The sequence below is a fragment of the Pseudochaenichthys georgianus genome, chromosome 9, assembly GCF_902827115.2.
Source record: "Pseudochaenichthys georgianus chromosome 9, fPseGeo1.2, whole genome shotgun sequence".
Lineage (NCBI taxonomy): Eukaryota > Metazoa > Chordata > Actinopteri > Perciformes > Channichthyidae > Pseudochaenichthys > Pseudochaenichthys georgianus.
In genome coordinates, this window is record NC_047511.1 from 40,195,901 (window position 1) to 40,219,354 (window position 23,454).

The 23,454-nt window shown below is 42.3% G+C and overlaps 2 protein-coding genes across 2 annotated transcripts in view; both read left to right on the forward strand.

The window, feature by feature from the left end:
• The first annotated feature begins 246 nt into the window (after nucleotides 1–246).
• Nucleotides 247–19,881, forward strand: abhd17b (abhydrolase domain containing 17B, depalmitoylase). The gene is made up of 4 exons (XM_034091129.1): nucleotides 247–709; nucleotides 2,428–2,904; nucleotides 16,596–16,775; nucleotides 17,541–19,881. Exons 2-4 carry the CDS (start codon nucleotides 2,438–2,440, stop codon nucleotides 17,758–17,760), a joined length of 867 nt encoding a protein of 288 aa, XP_033947020.1. The 5' UTR covers nucleotides 247–709; nucleotides 2,428–2,437; the 3' UTR covers nucleotides 17,761–19,881.
• A 1,775-nt stretch (nucleotides 19,882–21,656) lies between these two features.
• cemip2 (cell migration inducing hyaluronidase 2) overlaps nucleotides 21,657–23,454 on the forward strand; it is a 38,795-nt gene continuing 36,997 nt past the window's right edge. The window contains 1 exon segment of the mRNA XM_034091637.2: nucleotides 21,657–21,938. The gene's annotated coding sequence lies outside the window, so the exon portion shown is untranslated.

Here is a 23,454-nt window from a genome sequence, read left to right on the forward strand (position 1 = left end):
AAGAAAATGACGTCACCTGATTGAACATTAGAAACACCCCAGCCGTTTCTGATTGGATGTTGCCTTGGAATAGTAATATCTGATTGGTTCTCCTAAACGTCAATCAAAACATTACGCCACTCTGCAGCGTCGACAGGACCCGCCCATTAATGTAAACACTTTACACCATTGGTTGACTTGTTTCATCAAACTATTTTTCTATTGGTCCACACAGCTGTCAATCACTCCCCTATTCCTTACAAGCAGAGTGATTTTCACAACGAAAGCGGTGATGTTTCGGAGGCGAGCGTTACTGTTGTGAAGTGATTGCCAAAGCAACACGGACCTGAGACAATATTTTATTTTATAAAATTGACCCATGTCGCTGTTGAGCTGTTTAGACATTAACCCTTTGAATGAATCGTTTTCATTCACGACTATATGTTGAGAAAACCGAGCGAAAAAAAAAAAAAAGAGACGACAGTTCCTGAGGCTTCCTGGACCAGGAATCTGCCAGCTAATAAAACAACTCACAGCTGTGGGTACCAAGAGGGATTTACACACTCTGTGACATCGCCAACAAAGAGGACACGGAACAGAGGATAATCTGGATAACCTTGTCAATCTCCCGGCGTCGATAAGAAGACAAGTTGGTGCAAACATAACACCTGACTTCCTTCAATACTGTCACCTGGAAATAGAAAGAAAAACAAAACAAGAGCCCGTGCAGGTAATGTCATCATTTCTCCTCTGTGTTAATAAGGAGGATATGTGCATGCTAGTGGCTAATTGGCCCTTAATACTTTGCAATAATTATGTTATCCATTGGAAATTAAACTTCCACAAACCAGCCTAATCTCTCTGAACACATTTCTGCCTCCACCACCATTTTACAGTACATCGCCGCGGGGCTCCATTCTGTGTCCTCGCTTTATTTAAGGACTATTTTGGGTATTATGTCAAGGAAATAGCCTCCCCTATGCACTGTGTTGCTGTGTGCTCGTTTTAAATGTCAGGGCATTTTGTTGAATAAACATTCATAGATCACAAGGCGGAAATCATTTTTGGTCCAGCCTATTGTTGATAGTAGTGGCTCCCAGGTAATTAAAGTCACCTGTGAGTAATCACCATGCAAATAGCTTTTTTCAAGACTATAAAATGCACACCGTACTATCAAAACTAATCCATTAGGAGGTTATTAAAACACATTAATCAGGGTTATGACAAACAAGATTATTTCCAAGGCTTTGAATGTCTCCCACAGTAAAGTATGGGCAATTGCCATATATTTAAATCTGCCAGATGCAGTTTGAAAAAAGAAATGCATGAATAAAAGTGATTTGTTTGCACATTTTACCAACTACAAATAAGGATTCCTAAACAATTCACTGGACAAATAAATACATAATAAGGATTTAAAGCAAATCTCTGGTGCTGTGAACCGGTCATTTACTGCAAGTGCTTTGGTTATTAAATAACAACACAAATTAATTAACTGGTACATTTAATTATAATATCATTGCTCATTTGTTAAAACAGAGCAGTTTACAGTAGTAATACTGGCAAGGGTGGGCACACAGAGGGATGTGCTTCATCATTCATAATTTGTCCAGTCACTGTAGTATGCATGGTGTATCCTGGCAACAGATTGATAGAGGATTGCCCATTTGCATAGATTCGAGGATGTAATTACAAAGATGTCATATCGGGGTGTAAGTTCAGACTTTGAGCACCTTGATTAGAAATCCAATCTGCAACACGTGGTCATAACCTGACTGTGATGAGTGTATCGGCCTTTTCAGAAGGGCATATGCCGCGGTGCAGAGTCAAATGACTTGGTTGCAAGAGGCATTCCTGCAGGACATTGTGACAGGTTGACCAGCGTCAGTGTCACCGTCATGAGTTCTGCTGCTGACATGTCTCGTGCAGGACCACCACAGCAAATCAAAAGCATCTGGACTTTCTTAAAGGTAGCCTTAGGTGGGGGTCCAGGTGCAGGGTGAAACGAGGAAGCGTTTTAAGTCGATACTGTCTGAGTGGTTGTGGAGCCTGGAGACAGACGAAAAACTAACACTCAATTAGTGTCAGAAATATTGCTTTATTTCTACAATCCTGTCTGCAATGCATAGAGCTATGCTTTGGGAGAGGGGAATAGAGGGCGTGTAAAAAAGGTTTTAGCCCCCGGCCCCGGAAACCCCCTGCTATTCCACTTAACAAAGTAACAAAGACAAGTGTTAATGTTCTTGGAAAGAGCACATCATCCAAGGCTTCGGTTTTTTTGAAATTCCTCTTTCCTTGTGATAAATCCTCAGGGGATGCAGAGGCAAAATAAGGGCATAGATGCTCGTTTTGTAGACATTACATCTTAATTTCTGTAAAGCTAATCTTACATTTAATCTACTGATGTCCCTGTTTCTATTTGAACTCTTCTCCCTCACCCTTCCACAGTGTTTTGAGGATGAACCACTTATCCCTCAGTGAGATATGTTGCCTGTTCTGCTGTCCACCGTGCCCCAGCAAGATCGCCTCCAAGCTGGCCTTCCTGCCCCCAGAGCCCACCTACAGCCTCATGTCTGACGACAGCGGCAGCAAATGGACGCTGAACCTCTCCGAACGTGCAGACTGGCAGTACTCGTCCCGTGAGAAGGACGCCATCGAGTGTTTCATGACACGCACCTCAAGAGGGAACCGCATCGCCTGCATGTTTGTCCGCTGCTCGCCCAGCGCCAAGTACACACTGTTATTCTCCCACGGAAACGCAGTGGACCTGGGCCAGATGAGCAGCTTCTACATCGGCCTGGGTTCAAGGATCAACTGCAACGTCTTCTCCTACGACTACTCGGGTTACGGGGCGAGTTCTGGGAAACCCTCGGAGAAGAACCTGTATGCTGATGTGGACGCCGCCTGGCAGGCACTCCGATCACGGTAATTGGAGATGATGATGATGATGATGATGATGATGGAAGAACATGTACACAGATGTTGGCACAGCGTGTAGAGGAAAGGATGCAGTGATGGATGAGTAGTGATGAATGCATTGGTATGAGAGTAACTGAATAGCATGCAGAACCACATTTAAAGGTGGTCATAAAATAAAACCGTAATTGCGATTTAGGTGAAGATTGATTAAACCTCAGAGTATAGTAGGTAAAGCACCTTTTTTAAAGGGGCCCTATTGAGCAATGGGACATCTTTGGGAGATGGTTGCAGAGAAGGCAACACCAGAGCATGTTTACTCTGATGAGTGATGGACGGTTTGATTTGGACATTTATTTATTTTGTTTAAGTTGTGCTGGTTTCGTTATTTTATTTTTTGCTGTTGTTATTAAAGTTTCGGAGCTTAACCCACGGACTAGGCCAGTGTTTTCATACGGACAATAGAACCCTGTCACAGGCACCGAATACTAATAGGAGCCCTGTAAGTGAGCATAACAGGGCCCCTTTAACTTGAAGGATGTGAAATAATTGTAACATGCATGCAGTTAAAGGTCAGATCTAAAAGGGAACATGCGTCGCATACTGTATGTAAATGCTATATGCAAACATCTTCTCCTCCCCTTACAGTGCAATACATAGTTCCAAATAATTTCCCTCTATAGCATGTCGTACATGAGGCAGTCAGCTGATTAAACCGGGACAAAAGCGTCGGATTAATAGCAACTCTCTCTTCATGTCATTCTAGTTTGACAGCTTTGGTAGTGAGGGATAATGCCGGTAATGTTTATAGCTATGGGGAAGTTTGACCAAAAGAAAATGTACATACTAAAATGAAAGCAAAGTAAGTTCTGAAGAAACTGGGCTGATGTTACAAAGAGATAACAAGCGCTGTAAAAGGGAGAGAGGATGTAGTGGAGAGGGTACAGAAGGAGCTGGGTGGAGGGGTGATTAGATTGGAACTGATAAGATCTTGGGTGGAGTTGACGTGGAATGGACATTTGTGTAGGAATGACATGATGTTCTTGTAGGCAGTAATAATGAGTGTTTGCTGTGATTATGCTGCCCAGCCATATGTAGGTGTGTGTGGGCGCTCTGCTGCAACTCTGCTCTGCGAACATGAAAACATATCGGCCAATATTCTCCTTTTCTGATTTCTCAGTTTGATAAACTAACATATTCAGTGCTTCTTGTTGACGCTGTCTGAATGATTTGTTTTGATAATAAAACAAGGACCCCTGGACTCTTGGTGGTTTTAGATTGCAGGTGGTGTTGAGAAATGTAGTGTCTTTTCTCACAAATAACATCCACTGACATCTGGTGTTTGTCTTTATTGGCAAGGGTTACAATCGGCATTCAATCCCGGGACAAAACACTCTGCAGCTAGTCCCAGCTGTTTATCGGCTCCAGGTCCAATCGACTTGCAATGAAGTGAATCATTCAAATAAAACATCAAATCAACAGGGATCATTATAATTCATTTGTGTGCAAAAACATGCTATACATGCTGTCTTCATTCTAACCCATCAGACTAATGTTGAACAGCAGTCAATTGACCTGGCTGATCATCATAACACACAATTCATCCAAACTTGACAACGCATTTTAAAATGATTAAACGTGTCTTTGTTTGTCTTTAAGTTTGAAAGAGAACCTGAACAAGTAAACAAAATGAAAAACAAGTACCGTACTTTTCGGACTATAAAGCGCACCCGCATATCAGCCGCAGCAGCTAAATGGTCCGTCTGTCTTGCTCTCGTTCTGTCTCTCGGTTCCACTTTTACTTTGGCGCGCTACCTGTCTCACTCTTTTCCGGCCTCCAGCTTTTCCTGCTGGAGCCCGCCGCTTAAAGGTGGTGGGCGCGGACCGGTCCTAGAGCCCATAGAGTTAAAGGTGGTTAATTTTACCTGTAAAATCCATAGATTTAGGAGGTTCCCTAGTGGCCGTTAGCTGTACAAAAAAAATGGGGAAAAAAGTCGCGGCTTATAGTCCGAAAAGTACGGTAGCTTAATCACCGTGAAATGGTCATTGTGTAACTAACCTTTTATTGGATGGTGCATTTGTAACGCCGACCATGACACGCAAGAAAATAAAGGGAAAGGTTATAATGAAAATCCTCGTCTACTGGCAATGGAGAAGGAGTCGGGCAATAGACAATTGAATTTACAGTTCCTGGAAAACCCTTTTTTTCTCAAATGCATTATTGCTGTTTTCGAGTAGAAAGCAACGATAAAGACACATGTTTGCAGATCTATCTCTCCACACCGCAGCATAGACTCTCCTCTCAGCTCCCTTCCCCCAGATAAGGTTTGTTATACCTGAGCAGTGCACTTCAGTCTGTTTCTGGTTAACCAGATGTTTCTCACTTCCTTCCATCCATTTTTAAACCTCTCGTCATCTCCTTCTTGTGTCCTTTCTATGACACCATAGACGGACATTGTTCTACATCTTATGTTAGGACTGGTTTGCCAGGAGAGACTGTGTTTCAGGTTCCTAAAATGTCATGTAAACGCATGCAGTGCTGACGCTATTGATTCAGTGATTGATTTGTCGATCCACAGAACATTTAAGAACTATTTTCATAGTTAATTATTTGACTAATTTTCAAGCAAAAAATGATAAACTGACCTTTTCTGGTTTCAATGTCTTAGATAGTTTGTATTTGTTCATTCAATCCTTCTAAATATCTTTGGAGCAAGCATTTTGAAGATGGGACCTCGAGGTTTGACAATTCATCGATTTACTTACGAATATGTTTGACAGTTAATTCATTAAAACACTTCCCATTCATACAAGATATGTTGTCTTCATAAACAGGATGGCACACAGCCTCTGCTGAGGACACTGTGTTGGGGATGAGTGTATGGTGAATATGAATGTGAAGTAAAATAATGTCTCAATTTTTTTGCATTTTTGTTCACATGAATGAGGGGGTCATACAAGTTCAGTAGGCCTGGTTGTTTTTGTATACTTCCTGCTGGAGGACAAACACATGACTAAGAGAGGAGATGGGGAAGATGGCTCAGGAAAAGCAAAAGCAGCAAAAATCTAACACAAAGAAAAAAAACTAGGCTTACAATACAGCTTTATTTATAGAGCACTTTAAACCTCCAGACCTGTGCTGTACAGGCAAATAAACAAAACAGTAACTCAGCTCACACACCATAAAACAAGTAAAAGTAAAAACAATGGACAATTTAAAAGCAACGCTCTAACAGATGTTAATACGCTAAGAAGAGGTGGGTTTTAAGAAGCGATTTAAAAGCAGGCAGTGTGGCTGCCTGTCTGATGTGCAGCGGCAGATCGTTCCACAGTGTGGGAGCCGCTACAGAGAAGCAACGGCCCCCTCTGAGCTTTGACTTGGTTCTGGTTACATTCAGGAGCAGTTGATCCGCTGACCTGAGAGGGCGGTTGGGGGCGTGTAAGGGTGTAGCAGCTCAGAAAGATATGGTGGGGTCATGGCATTTAGTGATTTAAAAGTAAACCAAAGGATTTTGAAATGAATCCTAAAGTGTATTGGCAGCCGGTGGAGCCAAGCCAAAATGGGGGAAATGTGGTCATATTTCCATGTGCCAGTTAAAAGCCTTGCTGCGGCATTTTGCACCCGCTGCAGACGAGCGAGGGAGGACCCACTGACCCCCATGTAGAGAGTTACAGTAATACAGCCAAGTGGTGACAAAGGCGTGGATTACTGTCTCAAACTGCTGTCTGGAGAGAAAAGGTTTTACTTTGGCTAGCTGCCTCAGGTGATAAAAGCTCGTTTTTACCACCGATTTAATCTGACTCGAGTTTTAGTTCACGGTCCATTTTAATGCCGAGGTTCGTAATGGTGGGCTTGGTGTATTGAGCCAAGGAACCCAGGTCTACAGAAGTGGTGCTACCAAAAACCATTACTTCTGTTTTTCCTTCATTCAGTTTTAGGAAGTTGCACGCCATCCAGGCCTTTATGTCCTCTAGACACTTTAGAAGTGGGATAATTGAGTAACCCTCCTTCTTTTTTAGTGGGACATAAATCTGGCTATCATCAGCAGAGCAGTGGAATGCGATGCCGTGCTTTCTAAATATGGACCCAAGAGGGAGCAAATAGAGGGAGAATAGCAGGAGGCCTAATACTGAGCTCTGTGGGACCCCATACAGGAGTGGAGCAGAGGATGACTCGGAGTCACCAAGGCTGACAGAGAAAGTTCTGTCCTTCAGATATGACCTGAACCATTCCAGGGCTTTCCCTTCAATGCCCACCCAGTGCTCCAAGCGAGAGATCAGGATGTCATGGTCGACTGTATCGAAAGCAGCAGTTAAATCAATAAGTAGAAGCACAACGCAGTCCCCAGAGTCAGTAGATAAAAGGATGTCATTAAAAACTCTTAAAAGCACTGTTTCAGTGCTGTGCATAGATTTTAAACCGGATTGGAAAACCTCCAGTATATTGTTCTCGTCCAGAAAAAACATAATTTGACTGTAGACAATCTTCTCCAGGATTTTTGACATAAAAGGCATGGGCCTAAAATTAGCCAGAACTGTGGGATCCAGACTGGGTTTTTTAATACGAGGTTGCACTAAGTATGCTTCAGGTTTTCAGGGACCTTCATGTGCAGAAAGCCACTCCTATATGAATATCAATGCTTGTGTGAGTGCATGTTATTTCTGTGAGAAAAAAAGATGTTGGCACAAGTGCTGATGAGTAATACTGGTAGGGCCATTGTTTATTTTCTGCTGCCTTTAGCTGTGAATTTCTCTTGGCACTTCTTTTATATTGTACACAATCTACCATTTCAGTGAATATACTGAATGGTCCTCTTTTTAAAAGGAAGCTGGCAAGTTAAACAGGAAACCCATTGATCGTAAAGGTTGTGCATACGGGAAATGGGCCACTGCTGTGAAGAAGAACCCGCTTTCCGGTGGTCAGTCTGTGTCTACGTGTGTGTGGGAACAAAATGCAATCCTTTCTTTAAAGTGGGAGCCTTTCTGTCACTTGTGGTTTCAATTAGGAGTGTGTCGCCGTGAATGCCGCACAAACAATGTAGATTTTCATAGAAAGAAAAAAGACGGTTAAGAAAGGCCTTCAGGACTCTTTGAAAGCTGTCTTCCTTTTTCTTTTTTATTCCCAGCAAACACTTCTTGAAAGAGGAAGTAGCTATTCTATGTCGTTCTGCTTCATCTTATTTTACAGCTTGCAAGTTTTTGTTGCTGCACAGAGGAGTCTCCTGCTCCCACACAGTCGTGATCGAAGGCAAACATTTGCTTTGAAATGTTCTTTAATCTGAGCAAAGCAGCACTTTAAATAATAAAACATTACACTTGGTGATATTTGTGTCGGGCAGACGGTTGAAACGGCATTTCTTGACAAAAAGCTAATCTTGTTTGCTGACTTTTTATGCAAGTTCAGTTATAGTTTAGATAAAAATGTGCCGGTCATTACTTATCTTTCCCTGTCACCACACTGTGTGCCCAGGCTCTGTCACACTGTCAGTAGAGATGATACATGTTTTACCAATAAAGCCACATTTCCTCTGGACAAAGAAAACACTAATGCTTCGTAACATCTGGCCTTTGTCTTCAGTGGGAAAGCTAACAATCGGCATCTTATTCCCAGTCCAAAATACTCTGATTTAGTCACGATCATTTACCGTCTCAAGCTCTGATCGTTGATGATACGACACTTGTTTAGTATGGACAATTCTTCTTGCGTGAATATGGACACGTGACTTTAGTTTGCAAAATATAAAGTGATCGCTTCTATATGTTTAATTTGTCCTATTGTATAATAGCCCTGTGATCATATCCATATCCAAATTTTCAAGACCTAATTTGCCTTGGCCAACTGACCTTTGTAAGGTGCGGTGGCTACTTGTATTTGCCTTCTGGTGTCACTGGTTAGCTGTAAATGAGCTGTAAATGAGCTGGTAAAAAAAGGAAGAAAAAGCAGGTATTGACCCAGCATCCATCTTAGACACTGTTTCACATTCCTTTGTTTGCAGCGAAGAAGGAACCTCAAGAGGCTTTTAGGAACAAGGAAATCTATTTGTATTCAAGTAGCCTCACCCTGCAAGTGTGAATGCCAACTTTTTGGTGATCTCTTTTCTACTCGTGCCAAGATGTTAAAATTAAAACAGGCGTGTTCGAATCATGGCATGTGAAGATATCCTCATTAGTAATTCTATAAAATGCAAATGAAACTTTCTGCAAAGATAAGACTTAGTATATAAAGAAATCAATGCACGTGGAAATGTATAAACACTACAGAATGGACACTAGGAAGGCGTTGCATTGAGAGACTGTAACGGGTTAATGAAGGACGGCATCATTATGTAATGTGATACTTTAATTGCACACAAGACACTTGTCATTATGTGGTTGAGAACACAGACATCCGGCCTGAGCCTGTCTACTGTTCCCTTTTTATACCCAAAGAAATCAACAATCAAAATAAGACCATTGTTCAGTTTCTCGATCCCTTTGCATACGTTATTTGGATTAAACAAATGAGGAGCGTCAATGTAAAATGTGTGGTTGGGATACTTTATTGGTCCCTCTTTCTGTCTGAGCTCTGCTGCCTCGCCAGTTACAGAATATATTATGATAAAGGTCCCGCTGTCAGGATTGTCAACACTAAGTGCTTCTGTTGCCACTCATCAGACCTCCTTGTGGTCAGTGATACTCTGCTAAGGCCTCCAAACACATCGCATGATATCAGCTCAAAGGCCAAGTGAGTTTAACATTGCTAGTGTACAACCCTGACATTTTCTAACACATGGAGAATGTAATGACAGTTTTAAGCATTTTCACAAACTAAATGAGCTTAATGCTAGCTAATCATGAGAATTGAAATGGGGGGGACTTCAAGTCTAATTCTTAGGCACAATAAATAATTTAAAAGGGATTTACGGTACGTCCACACGGTTCCGTCGCATGCTTCAACGGAGACTCTTCCCATTCACTTTGAATGGGGTGACGTCAGGCTTTGCCGAACTGCATTGTGGTTCCGTTGCTTGCTTTGAAAGTTGAGAAAAGTTCAACTTTTCAAGCGTCAACGGAAGTGCCAGCCAATCCAATCATATGCCAGTACAAGCGCTAGCCAATCAGACCGCGTGCTTGTGTGTCCGGGGCGGGAGATTTATGTGATTGGTTGTTGGTCCGCGCCAGACACGCCCACCGGCAAGCTTCAACGTGACGGAACTGTGTGGACCAGCGCCATGTGGACCAGCGCCATGTGGACCAGCGCCATGTGGACGTACCGTGGGTGTTTCTCAATATCGAGTAAAGCTGCTCCAGAGCCACTATTTCAAGCATATACTACGTCATCGAGTGCCGCCGAAGTACTGTTCCAATGTCCAGCATACTTGGAATTCTACCGAGCCCGGCGTACTTCGTTTGGAGAAATGTCGAGGCTGCACATGTGTAGACTCTGCGGTCTTAAAATCCCCACAATGCTTTGCGCACGCACCAATTTCCCCAAATCTGTGGTGGAAAATGTAAGGCGGGGCCTCTCATATGACACACACCTGCACACTTGCTCGCCTGTTTCACTCTTTGTTTTCCGAATGCCAGGAAGTATTCTTGCCTCGCTTCTGAAGCAAGTGACTCGGAAGACATGTGCTACCAAGCAAGCGTACTCGAGATTGAGAAACACCCCGTAATTGACTGCAGAAATAATGGATATATTTTGCACAAGTTTGTAAGTATTTGCCCTTCCAAAGCTTAGTGTTAATAAGGCCCTAGTATCATGTAGTATCTGCCTCGGTGGCTCTGCTCTGTGTGTCTGATGCCGTAAAAGGCTGTGCCAGAATCTTAATTGTGTGTCTTTAGCCGCGTTCACACTGCGGTACTTTTCCCACAAAGGTTCATGCGAACTTAGTTCATGATCGCGTTCACACCAAAAAGAGCCGGTACTAAAATTAGTTCATGCGAACCTTTTTACCCCCTGGAAAGTCCCTGCTAGAGAGCAGGGACTTTCGAGCGGCTCTTTTTTGAGAAAAGAGCTATATTCCTGATTGGCTGGGCGGATTGCAAACCACGCCCCGTAAAACTCCCAAAAAGTTTTGTGAAGCCGCCATTTTATTATCTTCGCATTAGCATTATTAGCATTAGTATTAGCGCAGAAACGCAGAGAGACTCACTTATGGCAACACAAAATAAAACATGGGAGCGGTGGAGATGAGGAGGTGTCGGCGTTCTGGCAATTTACTCTGAAGGCTTCAGTAGAAGCTGCTGGGACTCCCAGCAGCTTCTACTGAAGCCAGTCCCCAACTCCGGGGACTTCCGGCCGGGGACTTTGGGCGGCAGTATACGCCGTGAAGTGGTTTGCGGCCTGCCAGTAAACCCAAAGCAGAAGAAGAAGAAGTGACGTCAGCAGCTTCATTTGCCTAATCCACCCCCAGGGACTTTTTCTGATGTGAACGCGATCTGTACTTCGTTCATGAGAACTAAAGAGTTCGCATGAACTAAGTTCGCATGAACCTTTTGTGGGAAAAGTACCGCAGTGTGAACGCGGCTATTGAGATAGAAAGAGGGTACACCCCAGCCTTTTGACCCTGCCAAGCATGAATCCACTAGATTGTGTTCATCACATCAAAAGGCCTCTCTGAATGGCCTCACATTAGTCTGCTCAGCTGCCTACATCCCTCGTGAAGTCTCTCATGTTGGATCAGACGCACACTCTGAAGAAGAGTGTGCCTCTCTCTTTTTTTACTGTGTCTTATGTTGACTTTTTCCTATTTTGAGCGAACCAGGCTGTCTTTTCCTGCTTCTGCTTTGGCTTTCCGTGTCTTTTTCTTCCTCATGATTCAGCAGTCAGAGAATTCCCCTTCTCTTGAGTGTTGTGACACTTGAGTCTTTAAACTACAGTCTTATGACACGAGGGCAGCCTGCTGTCACTGTGCTAACAGTCGAACCCCTGGCACAAAACACACACTCTTCCTTCGCGCTTTTGTTTAACCACAGTGGATGAGGCACTCCCTTCACCTGAGCAAGGAGTGTACAAATGTATGAGTCATTGTGTTTTCACACAGTGTCCATTATCACGATTACTAACGAGTCAGATGTACTATTTGTTTAGAAATCAACTTGAAAAATGGTAGTTGACTTAAGACTGAAGTGACCTAGCTGACAGCCTTCCCCTGTGTGTGTCTGTGTGGGGGTGGTGTGTGTGTGGGGGATGAATGGCACTGTATTATTTTCTTTTCCCTCTGAGATGAAGGCGGGGCAGCAATCAATCCTGCTTGTCTAATATTGTCAGTCGCCTAGCAACCCTTAACCAATGAGCTTTCAAACAGGTTTTTTTGTTGTTGTACTCATCGTTCAAAAACTCACTTCTTGCTCAATGACTTTTCCTAGTGGGGAGAAATTCTCACAAACATGAATGAACACAGGCTACCCACCATGTGTGCATCCACATACAGCACTTGAAATATCAGGCTTTGTGTGGCGAAGGAAAACAAAGAGTGCTGTGTGCCGGGTGGAGTGTAATCGCTCACCTGACTGTCCTTGGCAACAGGGCTTAGTGATGTTCCAGATCACATACTTGTTGCTCTCATATCTTGATATATAATTCACTCACGGGTTCATTTCATGTGTTGGCTTTAAGATCTCAACATCTATTACTTTTCAAGACAAATCTGAGCACTGGCAGAGCCTGAAGGAAAAAGGTGCCGAGCAGTAACGGATCAGTGAAGGAATCCCCTCTATGTAGCGCAGATGGTGCTCTAATCTAAAAAATGCCTCTACATATGTTCAGATTATCTTTACAATATTTATTATTCATAGTGACTGCTAAGGGATGAGCATGTCTCCAGTCTTCAGGGAGCAAGAGGTGGGCCGGAAACGGAACAGGGCGACGACTTGGAGGATGTGATGCATAATACATTGGATTTGTGTCAGGAGACTAAATTGATAAAGGATCGGGGGAGGGCCGTAACCATGGCGCATGGCTGGCTTTGGCTCTCTGAGCGTATTCAAGCTGACGTGCAATGGAGTAAATGGCATGCTTGTGTTGGCCGGGTTAGTTGCGTGTTGTGTGGACTTGGGTTGGTTAAAGCCTGTCAGAGCCCCGGTCTTACGTGCAGCTGCAGATCTAGAAATGTCCTCCTTTTTCCTGTGCCAAGACGGCAGGATGGGTTAGAGGTTGAGGTGACCTTGTTGTTCGCAGGAGGTCACAGGGTCAAGCCTTGCATTATGTATTGTATTAATAACTTGTGTCCTCTAGGCAAGCACTCCTACTTGCACCCTGTTGGTTTGGTGTCGAGATGGAAGTAAACCATGCCACTGTAAAGTGTGTTGCAGTATCTCATATCCCTTCACCTGATGACTAAGCTATCAAACGGCTTCACTTCACCCTCTCTGTATTGACATTAGGCCGTTTGACGTGGTAGTGACATCCGTGTGGTGACGGTTTGTGTGTGTTGGGATTGGCCGTGCTTTTGTGGCCTGATATGGAAAAGAACATTGACTAGATAAGTGTAAACAAAAGGACAGTAAAATATGATAGCAAAAAAGGTGTACTTGAAGACTAAACAGATAAAGCTGTTCGTAACAGTAACCAAATAACAGACTGCCGCTAACAGACAAAGCTAAATCTTTTAATGCGGTTACGCCTGAAAGCATTGCGATGTGCTCCTCAGGATTATTGTGAAGTTACTTCATAAACACATTCAGAAATCTTCTAATCCAATGCTCTGAACATGTGTTTAAAGGAAGAAGCAACAAAGAGATGTACCTTAATCTTCCCCGGTCACACTTAACTTTAGAAACCTATTTCAACCGTGGCTGTTATCTCTCGGGCAATTAACCAACATTTAATTTAAAGGTCCCATGTCATGGCCATTTCCACTGATCATAATTACGTTGTTGAGGTCTACTAGAATAGATTCACACTGTGCAATTTTCCAAACTCACATTGGTTTCGCATACAGCATCTCTGTAAAGTATGTGTATTCACTCTCTCCACTAAACGGCTCGTTGCAGCTCTTGCCCCCCCCTCCCTGTGAGCCCAGTGTGCTCCGATTGGTCGGGACCAGTCGGGAGGCGAGGTTGTGAATCGCGCTGAGCTCCGTGGAGGTGTGATTTCCTTGTTTAGCGAAACACAGCGAAACTCACCCTGAGCACACACAAAGTCACAGCCGAAGTAAAAACCATAAGTGTGGCTTGATATTGAGTAAGAAAAAGGTTGATAGACGCTGTGAGAATGGGTCTGCAGAGAGAATTTCGCCGCGATCCCAACTGTCAGTTATCAGCCTGCAGCCAGGGAGGAGAGATCAGCAGAGCTGCCTGCACTGAGTGTGTGAGGAAGTCCGTGGATTGGTCAATTTGGACCAATCAGCGGGGGCTTAACGTAACGGCTCCACGGATTGGTCCATTTCGTTCCGGGGACGACATGACATCATGATGTCCCCGGAAGAATCAAATGGACAGTGACGTATCTCCAACGAGGCGTTTTGGGGAGGTATTTTCTGTGTTAGAGTTTTACTCCCAACATGGTGTACTTTGAGGGTTTTGACTCTGCAGACCGTTTACATGCATAAAAACCTTCATAACACACAAGGGGACGGGCAATAACCGGAAAAGCGTGACATGTCACTTTTAAATCGCAATATGGTCATCAGTCATTTTGAAAGTGTTCTGCTATTTGTCTGGCTTCCTTTCATATGAGAATTCACCGCTCTTGAAGTCTATCGCCTTCAAATAATGTTATTACATGGCTTACATTGTGTTTTCTGTTAGTTTAGCGTAACCCTGGCCACAGAAGACTCCCTACATTAGATTTTGTGAGGTTGAATTATCACTTTTTTTATATTTGTATGAACCAGGTGTATGTGGTAATCTAACTTGTATGCTCAACAAGTCAGGAGGTCATTCTTGGGGCTCCTTGGTACATTTAGCCTTCAGTGAGTTCTTAGTATAGAAGGTTATGATCAAAGCTTCAAACTCCTGAGCTTTTTAAGGATCAGAGAAACACCGTTCTAATAATCGCACCGCATAAAGTGGAATCTGGATTAACAGTGATGCTAGGCTTAATGACAAATCATTCACATTGCATTGAACAAGGAATGTTATGAAAGAAGCCAGCAAAGATGTGTCAGAAGCTGCTTCTCTCCATGTTCAGGTAGGGAGATTTGACTTTGATAGTTTGTGAGAAAAGGAACCTTGACATCTTGTTCTCGTCCTCTCTGTCCCTCACCTCCCTTAAACGGCAACACGATGCTGAATGATAGAGATAGCTTTCAGTCCGGTGCGTACATTATCGTCAGCCAGCCTTGAGAGTTAATGTTGCTCTCACCGCCGCAGCAGTCTGTAGTAACACTTCTCTCTGCCCTGCCAGTATTTTCACCCCTATTTATACTCTGCTCGGCCAGCGGACACGACGACGGTAAACTGTTCCAATATTCCTGCTAATGACTGTGTGTCAGAGTGTGTACACAACTGACACACAACCCTAACCCTGTGCTTCCTTGTTCATCGCCCATTCATAGCAGAAGTGCTGCATTACAGATTGCGTCTCGACAAAGGTTATCTTTACGGAGTTCCTAATTATAATAATTCCTCCCAGCAGTGCATAGCCGTGTCGTATTTTGGTGCTCATTTATTGTTCATCACTGTGATTTACAGGAGTGCAGTGGCAGAGGCTCAAGCCTGTAATGGCAGTGCTCCTAATTGTAATAATAGAGTAGAGCAGGGCTGTGTGTGGCTGTGTACTCCAGGATAAACTAAGACAGGGCTGCAGTGTTCTCCGACTGGTGCAGGTCGTCAGCTGACTGCTTCTTGCTACACCGGGTCACGTTCTCCATAATCAGCTGTGGAATGTCTCGGTATTATTCCTCCCTCAACCTCAATCCGTATCAGTGTTTTCTTCCTTTGTCGTGCTCTCGACTCCCTTTGAGTCACGAGTCTGCAGGAGGTGGTCCTCTGTGTTCAGACGGCCACTGAACCATGGCGGTTTCCCCATCTCTGTGTGTTTTTAGGAGGTCGTATAATCACTGAGTCACTGCGGCGCGATGTCTCAGCAGAGTATGAGTCAGTCTCAGTTAGCGCACAGGTGTTGGTGTGTGTGTGTGTGTGTGTGTGTGTGAAGCATCATGGGGGAACAATGGAGGATTAGTTGGCAGTGTGAGGGTGTTTTCCATGAAAGCGGTAAAAATAAGACCTTGTGTCTAACTCAGGGGTGTCAAACTCAATTTAATCGCGGGACACATCAGCATTATGGCTGCACTCAAAGGGCCGGTTGTAACTTCAAGACTATTTAAAAATACATAACCATATAAATATATAAAATAATATAACATTTTTTTAAAAAAAATCTGAGAAAGTGGCACATTCTAAGAAAAAAGCCATATTTAGAAGAAAAAAAGTGAAATTCTGAGAAAAAAAAGTCTCATTTGAGATGCATTGTGGGACATGCAGTTTATGGGCAACATGCATGTAAATCATGTAACCGTATAATATTCTTTGCAAGCTCTTGTGGGGCCACAGAAAATGAAGTCACGGGCCGGATTTGGCCCCCGGGCCTTGAGTTTGACACCCCTGGTCTAACTCAACTTTCAACTTGTCGATTCCAAAATATTTCCTTTTCTACATTGCCAGCTGAACACATGCCAGTGTCTGGTGAAGCAAGCGGGATGTAATTAGTCGTGTAAACAATCCTGTACATGATGTGCAAAGGTGTAATATTCAGATATGTCATCCTCTCTCAGGTATGGCATCCGGCCAGAACACGTGATCGTGTACGGCCAGAGTATTGGCACCGTGCCCTCTGTGGACCTGGCCTCTCGCTACGAGAGCGCCGCCGTCATCCTCCACTCCCCGCTCACCTCCGGCATGAGAGTGGCCTTCCCCGACACCAAGAAGACCTACTGCTTCGACGCCTTCCCAAAGTGAGTGCACTGCATGAGACAGATGGCTCCTGCACGACAACCCTGCACAGAAAGGCACATGACAGACTCATGCTGTTTGACCTACAGTATTACAGCATAAGAGAGAAACACACACAAGCCTGCAAACAATTACATTTAGATGTTTCTAATCAATAAAGGGAGTGTTCTGAGTGAGATGCTTTAAAGATATTTCCTGTAGCTCCCTCTGGTGGTCGGTGGCCAAACTCGCTCTGCTTGTTCCTTTTTTTTCTGTGAAATGTCAGCGTTTGTATTTCTCTTTTGATTTTGTTGATTACATTTACTTAAAGGTAGGGTAGGTAATTTATTTCAGAAACACTTTTTGTTATATTCCATGGAATGCTCTTAACGTCCCGATAGCAATGAATATATTAAATGCTTTGACAATAAATACATGCAAAAATGTCATCTGTGGAAGCCTTGGCGCTGTAAAAAGCTCGACCAATCATCTGAGCCGACCCGGCTAAAATAACTGGATGGCCTACCTGCCTGTCAGCCTTCCATCTGTGCACAAACGTATCTCGTGCCCTCATTGGTCATGTGCGTGTGTGTTGGAGGAGGGGCTCTAAGGAAGTCTGAAGGAAGGGGCAGATTTTTTCCGGTTTGTACTTTCAAATTCTTGCGCTCTCGAGCTGGTTTCTCCATTCTTACCCACCCCACCTTTAACCTAGGTCTTACTTTTTTCTGAGTGCCTGTATTTTTAACATCACTCCCTAACTTTGTTTTCTATTTCTTTTTACTCCGAAGCATTGACAAGATCTCCAAGGTGACGTCCCCAGTGCTGGTGATCCATGGCACGGAGGACGAGGTCATCGACTTCTCCCACGGCCTGGCGCTGTACGAGCGCTGTCAGCGCCCCGTGGAGCCTCTGTGGGTGGAGGGCGCCGGACACAACGACGTGGAGCTCTACGGACAATACCTGGAGAGACTCAAACAGTTTGTTGCACATGAGCTGGTCAACTTGTAGAGGAGCTGGAAAGGAGGGCGGCGAGGGAAGAGTAGAAAAAAGCGATGGTTTCCAGGAGAGGGTGGATGATGAAGGGTACAATGTTTTCTTTGATGTGATGCAGGTAGGAGTGGTGTTAGTCTGTGTAATCTGAAGTGTTGGTGGCAGTCGTCTCATTATCGAGCGCTTCGCCCCCTTGGAGCTCCCTTTTGTCAAAGGGGCAAAGAGCCTTTCAGTACCGTCCACTCTACATGCTGCAGCTGTGAACTTACAACCCATCAGTTTTTGTTTTGCTTTAAAATGTTGGTTTTTTTATGTTGCAATTTGCACATCCCGAGTGTGAGAATGAAAGAATGCACAGACGATATTCTGAGTGTACATTCAGTAAATGAGTATCACAGTTTGTTCCTGCCATTTTAAGAAAGACATGGTCCACTGGTCCTTATGGAGGGATTTTGAGGCTGTAGAACTGGACTAGACTCTCCAACCCAGCCGAGCTCCATCTGACTCTGCGGTTCGGCCCTCCACTCTGCAGTCACCGTGTATTTCCTTTTTTGGATTACTGTTTATTATATTTTTTTATATTATACATGATTTTTGCACGTATCAGCTGTCACTGGTGTGCAACACGAACTGACATTATCTAGCTGTGTGCCAGTGTTGCCAAATGTTTAGTATAATATATAGCAGAGAGTTGGACACACAGAAATGTGTACAAAATTAATCTAGAAACATCTCAAAAGCTGGGTTGGCTGTATTCAGTTCGTACTTCTCCGTTAAGTCTTAATTGGGGGAATTGAATGACTCTAAAAAAAATATGATGCAGTTCATGTAGTCGGTTAAAAGAATCGGGCTGTGTACCAATGCCGGTTATTTCCTGCCACAGTTACTTCTTCAAGTTAAACTCCGAAGCATTGCTGCTGTAGGTTTATTACTGCTACGCTGTAGTAGATACATGTTTCAGAACATAAAATGCTGGACAGATCCATGTAGAAACTGACACCTCTTTGGAAATGACAATATTCCCCTTTATATAGTAGCTAATATGAAACCCAATGTTGACAGTGTTTTGTCTGTCTTTGGGTGAGAAGATAAAATGAAATAATGTATGTAGTTATTATTACAGATCTTATGTACCTGAATCAGATCTTTAAGTTGTCTTTTTTTTTTTTATACAAGATACGACTATGTTAACTACTGTGACAGCAGTCTGTGCTCTATTCAATAATTATACCACTAATGCCAATCATGACTGAAAGGTGCACATTATTAACGCAGCTGGTGTAGATTTATTGTTACTTCAGGAAGTTGTTAAACATTATAATGTTGCATTTTAAGTTATTGAGAAGCTTAAAATGAATAGACAATGGGTAAGTGGCTCCGCATTAAAGGCCTCCATCATGGACGTTTTAGTTTTGTCTTAACCGGTTGTCTGCATGGTAGTTCTGGATCCATTGTTGTCCATTGATTTGCCCTTTAATGCTGAGCTGCTGAAACAAAGAATCAGCCGCTGATGGCTCCTTTGAGACCCTGAGAAGCAAATGTCAAAGTGCTACTGGATGCCAAGAATGGCTAGTTTGTCTTTATTCTTTTCAGTCTGTGTGACAGACTGAGTTGAATAAGAGCTCTCAATAACTTGTTTTTATGGGTATTTTTTTGTACCTGCATTACACTTAGACAATTCATCAATAAGCAAATTGGTGCTACTGTAAACTTCAGGTCTGCTCACTTACGTTAAAGAGGAAGTCAAAATTGCTTGATGTTTTGTCATCTGTTACGAAACTTTTTTTTTCACAACTCATGTGTCTTATAAACAAGGTTATGCTTTTTGTTTGATTTTAACTTTGTAAACAATATTTGTACTGGACATTTCATTTTGATTTCTTTGTCTTTCACAAGCTTTCATCATTTCTTTCCGCTGTCATTATTCTTAATTCTCTAACTCTTTATGAGACCAAGGTAGGCCATCCTCTAGGCTTTCAGAAAACCTTTGTCCAGGTAACTTTCACTAATGTCATCGCTGATTTGATTAATTTTGTATATCATATTTCAATACAAAGGAACATATATGTAATAACAATATTAATAAAGTAATTCTAACGTGGATAGAGAAAATAAAATGGTATTTGAGAAGCAACACAATTTCTGACTGAACTGTTTATTTTTGGGGGGAACTTTTTAAGTTTCTTTATTTCAGGATTGCATTTTGGAGATGTCTTGTGCCTTATAACCGGTGATATCATACAATACAGTAGTACGAATCTTCCTCCAAAAGTGATTTGACCTTGAATTATGGGTAACGGCTCTTCTCTCAGGATTTAAGATTGCCCTCATTATAGCAGACATGTCATTTGGCTGAACCAAAACAAAGCAGGTTTGTATTTTCTGTCAATAACAATAACTAAAATAGTTTACTATCTACTACTAACTCTTTTGCATGTGTTTGAGGTCTCAGAGAAACTCTTATTTCTCTTGTCCTAATATCTTTAATTGTGTTGAAGTGGGTTTTCTGTGTTGTGCTTTTTGCTTAATTGAGTAAGTGAGCGATTCCTAATGAATGAATCCAACACAACAGCCCTCCATATACAACAATATATTACCTTTTTTGAGTAAAGTAAGTTCATATGAGGGTGAAGGCTATACTGTGTTACTCCTGTATGTTCTGCACTATCTGCGTTGAGATAATGTAAATGAGCTTGTGTGTTATCTTATCTATATATACAGTCGATGGTTATCATCAGCAACATGTGCTTCTGGAGCACATTTTGTGTTTTCCGCAAAGATATTTTAAAGCAAAAAAAAAGGACGAGATAATTGTGAGATTACAGAGTTTAAAAGAAAGGAAGTGGCAACAATCCTGCAGTTTAAATGTTTTGGTGCTTATGCCAATTTTTCTCTGACACTGCAAAACCATTCTGTATTTGTGACATTATTCGTGTTTATTATTGGAGAAACCTGTATTTCGTGTAGTAGTAATGGAGTATTGAAAGTATACATCTCTACACAACCAGCAGGCGGCAGTGTGGCTCAGGTTTAAGCCCCTCCCCTTCAGTTCGTGGTCGTGGTGAAGCGTTCAAAGACTCCTCGGATTTCATTCATTCCTTCTTCGAAAGCCTTTTAAATGTGGGATAGACACACTCATGTCACATGACTTCATTGTTGGCTTGATCACATGCAAAACCAGCCAGTGGGTGTTTCAGCTTTAGAGTTACAAGTATGGTTTTCCATGAATTAACTTTTTCTGTTACCATGCACTCACAATTTACTGAAAATCAGTCAAACTGTAAGTATGGAAGCTAGACGTGTTGACATTTGTTCAATACTGGCATATTGTCACAGGAGTCATCTCATGATCTCATGATAAGAGGAGTAACTAAAAACCATGAGGATTATAAAAAAAATATTTGGCAGCAATTTTGCGAAGAAGCTTTTTGTTAAAAAATATTTCACAGTTCCAGCTTCTTGAACGTGAAGATGCACTGCTTTTGCTTTAACATGTTTTTTTTCAAGCAATGAGTATTTGTACTCCATACACTTTAAGTACATTTTCCTAATCGTAGTTAAATACTTCTACTTAAGTACCATTCGAACTTTTACTTCAGAATCATGATCTGTTTTGTTACCAATAGGTTTGCAAATATGAGGAATTAATTAATTAATTAAATGGTGAGTTTAACAAGACACAGAAAGTAAGTAAGAAAGTATACTTTTTTTAATTTAAGAAACGAGTCAAAAATAGGACTTTTATAACAAAATATTAAAACATATTATAATTGTACCTTGAATACCTTTTCTACCACTGATCATTTCTAATACTTATCATGAATTCTCAATCTCATGCATCTCAAGGGCTCATCACTGTTTTTGCCCGACGAGCACTGAACGCATCATCACTTCCTCCCTCCAAGCCGCGCCTGGTTTCTCTCGGTGGGACAGAGGGGCTGAGCGACGGACGGACGACAGCCCATCAGCAGAAAAAACACCATGTGAAGAGACGCTATAAAGAAAGGGACAAGGAAAGAAGACTTGAGAACTTATTTGTCTCTCCACCACCGGGTCAGCGTTTCTAAAGGCTCGGCAGAGAGCGAATGGACAGAGCGGGAGAGGAGCAGTCTCACCCACGGTACGTCCCGGACATTGTGTCTGTCTGTCAACGCTGGGGGTGGAGGAGGACTCACCGGGGAACACTTTAAATAGAGGTTTGTTTTTTATATAGTAAACCGGCTCTGTATTCGGGTTATACAAAACGTGCCAGTTGTTTTTTGTGTGTCCATGCTAACGGTTAACAGTTGTAATTAAACGGTGCGTTGCCAACGTTACGTGTCTCTCTCAACGATTCAGTTACCTTGACTGTCAAAGTGGAGAAAAGCCACTTTTATCAAAACCAACATCTGTTTTAATATCTCTAACTTAACCTTCTGTCATGTGTTATCCTTTAGCTTTTTTGTAGTGATAAGTGTGCTATAGACAGTGGTGGAAAGTAACTAAGTACATTTACTGAAGTACTGTTGTACTATTTTGACGTGTTTGTACTTTACTTGTAGTTCCATTTAATGCTTCTTTATACTTCTCCTTCACTACATTTCAGAGGCAAATATTGGACTTTTTACATCTATTTAACACTCACAGTTACTTTGTACATGTAAAACACATTATATGCTGATATGGTATATTGCAGTACAGTATTACTATCTACACAGTATTTTATAGTATCTACATTTGGTCCACATTGACAAACTACAATACTAACATTATTTTGCATAATATCAAAACATGAACATATATTAAACACAACAGTATAATACTATGAAAAGATCCATTATGCTTAACGAGTTATTTTAATTTTGATACTTGAAATACATCCAGCTGATAATTCATCTGTACTTTATATTATTCTGAAATAGGCCATTGTGCAGCATGAGTACTTTTTGTACTTGAAGTATATTTTGATGCTAATACTTTTACTCAAGTAAAGGATCTGAGTACTTCTCCCATCACTGGCTATAAACTACCCGAGGGGACCCTTAAAAATATAGTGTTTCTATATCGTTAAGAAAAGTGGAGGGCCAAAAAACAATAACCATAAATCAACATAAGCACGATGATGCTCCCTCAATCAATGCTCACTTACTGTACGTGTGTTTGTGTTGTTGTGACAGCGCCGTGTCAGCTACAGTTTTGTGTTAATAAAGTGAACACGTGGCTTACTGTTTTATTACACTGCCAAACTATATGATTTACACCAAAGGAATAGGATGGTCTGTCCCGCTTTGACTCCAGTGTTTCCCCCACATCTGTTTGAGATTCAGTCGCTCTGGAATCAGAGAAATATGAGAGTGAGGGAGGCAATAAGTGCAGCCTTGCTTATGAGGAAGCAGAGCAGCTGTGAAGCCTTCAGATGGGTGTAATTCTCATGTTCAATATTCTTATTCTCAACAGCCACAAGATGATTCAAAACCAAGACCTACACTTAAGACACAACATCGCAAACAAAACCAGACAATGACACAAAATAATGACGGCAGCGGCAGTCACCATCTTGTGCCAAATGTGAGCTCTTATTCTGTTAAATGCACTCCTATAAGTGTCTCTTTCTTTGATAATGCTATTGGGACCGATTCCTGAGCATCAAGAGTTCCACACACATGTGATCCAGTGGTCAAATAGACATCAGTTTTTCCATAGTAAAATATCAGCGGTGTCTTCATCCAGCCA